Genomic DNA, 3,437 nt, shown 5'->3' on the forward strand with positions numbered 1-3,437 from the left:
TCCTTTCAAGGCACTGGCAGCTTGGGCAGACACAGCCTGAACAAGCGATTTGCAGTCAACTCTCCAGGGGAACTGCGGATGTTCTGGAGTAGGAAGATATCGAGGTGGAGCTATCCGACATGGCAGGAATGTCCCGGGAGACCTATCCCCTTCCTGAGGAGGATCATAGCCAGGCAGGACACCAGTTTTCTCTAAGCTAATATGGGACACCTGTGTTCACACAACCAAACACCTTGTGGGGCCTTTTGATACCATTTTGGCTTATTTCACAAACTCTGCAGTATCACTTTCTCCATAGGAGTCTCTTCAGGGCAATACTCACTTCCTTATTCCTCAGGCTATAGATGACAGGGTTAAGCATGGGGGTCACAGCTGTGTAAAACAGGGCAAGGTATTTGTCAGTGTCTGCAGGGTCTCTTGACCGTCCTTTGAAGTACACAACCATCACGGAGCCATAGAAGAGAGTCACCACCCCGAGGTGTGAGGAGCAGGTGGAAAAGGCTTTGCGTCTGCCCAGAACTGAAGGCATTTTCAGGATTGCCCTGACAATTTGTGTGTAAGAAACAACTCTCAAGGAAAAGGGAAGGACTGCAAAGAGCAGGATGATGGTGTGCAGCATCACTCGGTTCCAGAAAGTGTCTGCACAGGCGAGTTGCAAGAGAGGGGGCACGTCACAGAAGAAGTGATGAAGGGCATGGGAGGCACAGAAGGGCAAAGTGAACACCTGGTACGTCTGCCCTGCCTGTACTGGTATGACAGCCAGCCATGACCCCACTACCAGTGTGACACAGAGCCTCCCATTCATGATGAGGCCATAGTGCAGGGGGTCACAGATGGCTACATAGCGGTCGTAGGCCATGGCAGCCAGGAGAAGTCTTTCGGTGCTTCCCAGCAAAACCAGGAAATACAGTTGGGCAGCACAGCCAAGGAAGGAGATCCTGCCGTCTCCCGTCAGGAAAGCCAGCAGCATTTTTGGCAGCGTGATGGAGATATAGCAGATTTCCAGGAAGGATAAGTTCCTCAGGAAGAAATACATGGGGCTGTGGAGGCTTGGGTCTACCAAAGTGATGAGCACGATGAGGCCATTCCCTACGAGGACCATGAGGTAGAAGATCAGGAAGACTGTGAAGCACAAGTCTTGCAGGTTGGCCTGGTCAGAAAATCCCAGAAGAAGAAATCCAGGTCCGGCTGTGTGATTCTCCAAGCCTTTTCTTTGGGGCATTTTCTGTCTACAGAGAAATGCAAACAACACGCTCACTGGACAGTGGCAGTGGCCCATCCACCATCACACACCCCTCAAGCACAGCGAAAGACTGCAGACGCCAGCGCAGGTGTGACTGCAGTGTTAGCAAAGCCCCAACAAGATCTGCATGGCTGTATGGGAGTCTACCACCAGGTGCTTGTTGAGAAAGGGCTTCTAAGGAGAAAACAGAACAGAGATGTTCAGTCCAAATGATGGAGTTTGGCAGTATGGACCGGAAAAATGTGTCTTTCCTTCTTGAGAGGAGATGTTCTAAAAAGCGTTGTCTGTTGGTAGATGAGGGAAGGGAAGGGAAGGGAAGGGAAGGGAAGGGAAGGGAAGGGAAGGGAAGGGAAGGGAAGGGAAGGGAAGGGAAGGGAAGGGAAGGGAAGGGAAGGGAAGGGAAGGGAAGGGAAGGGAAGGGAAGGGAAGGGAAGGGAAGGGAAGGGAAGGGAAGGGAAGGGAAGGGAAGGGAAGGGAAGGGAAGGGAAGGGCAACAGCAGATTTCACTCTTAGATTGTAGTGAGAGAGATTTACCTCAGCTCTTTGAGACATAAGAACTCATCTCCTGAAGCTCTGTCCACACACGGTGAGCAGGGAGACATGCTTTGGATCCAATTTTTTCATTTCTACATGGCTGACAGGTGAACTCTATCAGAAAGAAAACAAATTCTATCTGTCCGTGAATCAGAAACATTGATGGGGCATTTCAACACATCAGAAAAAGTGCTATTTGTGCATCTATCCCAATCCCTCAGGGTACTAAAAGGAGCCACTGTGCAACACTGTCTCAAAGAGCTTTCAATGCATCCCAAAACAAAGGTGATCAAAGGCAGAAGAGTGGAGATTAGAGGGTGATCTCCCAAGGTATCTGGTTTTCCTGAAAAGGTCAGGATTTTATGACTTCTGAAGGAGCTCTGTGCAGTTCCCTGTTCCTGACCTTGCTGCTCTGTCGCATGGATTTATGGCAGTTTACCGAGGCCTCAGTCGCTCTGATGCCAAGGCAGAGATGTTTCCCAGGCCCCTGGAAGCCCTTGCAGAGCTGAGCGATGCTCTCATTGACTGGGAAACTGAGCCTTCCCCTCTGCATTTCCCACAGCACGCGGACTTCTGGTGGATCACACCGGAAGAACGTGAGCCATTAACAAGCAGCTCTGCAGTAGCAGGTTGCTTCTTGTGAATAACAGACTCAAACGATAGGTTTTTTAGAAGTTTCGATTTAATGTGGAGAAGGCATGTTCTCTTCCAGCGCTGAGGGTGCTGGCTGCGTCTCTGCAGCTCTCGCTAACTGCCTTCCAGAATTCGTCTTAAACTCTGATGTATCGATAATGAGAAGAGCTGGTTAGAAAACATGTCATAAAAGCGTTCCCATTAGCCAAGTGAAAAACACACCATGTTTTGTCTAAGAAGTCACTTGAATTCACAGACACCCAGTCTTAAGAGCATGATTTTTTTTCCTTTTGTTTTTAATATTCTCTTCCTACTGTTCCTGCCTATTTTGGTGAGTTTTATCCATGGAGTTCTCTTAGAGCTGCCCTTTGAAATCTCCAAGAGAAAATCAGGGTTTATGTGAGGGAAAAGTGGCCATGATCTCTTTCCTAATCTCACAACTTATGAACGCCAATGCACAGGAGCATTAAATACTTTTTATTTCCTGAAATACTGTCAGATATTGCATTTAGTGTACACAAGTTTTTAACAGAAAGCAGCCGCTTATAGGCAGCTTTTCCATAATCAGCACTGTCTGCTCCTTTCACTCCCCTCCCCCACCCAACCCTACAGCATCTTCTTTCTCAGCGCTTCACAGGATCACGCACAGTGCATGGTTTGGACTGGCTTTGGCGTGGGAAACTGCTGGAGGACTCTTTACCCAGGGACTGTCTCAGCAGCAGCGTTTCTCCAAGCTGAACCAAACCTGCTCCTCTGAGCCCAGCCGAGCCCCACAGATGCCTGCAGCTGCCGTGGCAGTGGCTGTGCTGCCATGGGCTCTCAGCACTTCAAAGCATGCCAAAAGGGAGTTACCATTGTCAGAAGCCACAATGCAGGGACACGCTCCTCACTCCATGATGCTGCGGGAGACGGTGCGGACCTCTCTTCCTTTCTGTCTTTTCCCTGGAAACCACCTGGATGGGGTTCCCCGGACTCTTCTCTGCCGCTCCTGTTCCCACCTGGTTATAAGTCAGTGAAGAACCCCAGG

At 49.7% G+C, this 3,437-nt stretch overlaps 1 protein-coding gene across 1 annotated transcript; it reads right to left on the bottom strand.

Moving 5' to 3' along the window:
- Positions 1 to 283: 283 nt before the first annotated feature.
- Positions 284 to 1,222, bottom strand: LOC309683834 (olfactory receptor 10AG1-like; the record flags this gene model as incomplete). Its single annotated transcript, XM_082499832.1, has 1 exon — positions 284 to 1,222. The coding sequence occupies one exon, from the start codon at positions 1,220 to 1,222 to the stop codon at positions 284 to 286; it is 939 nt and encodes a 312-aa protein (XP_082355958.1).
- Positions 1,223 to 3,437: the final 2,215 nt, after the last annotated feature.

This window comes from Vanellus vanellus (assembly GCF_965231255.1).
Source record: "Vanellus vanellus genome assembly, contig: HAP1_SCAFFOLD_35, whole genome shotgun sequence".
NCBI classification, from domain to species: domain Eukaryota; kingdom Metazoa; phylum Chordata; class Aves; order Charadriiformes; family Charadriidae; genus Vanellus; species Vanellus vanellus.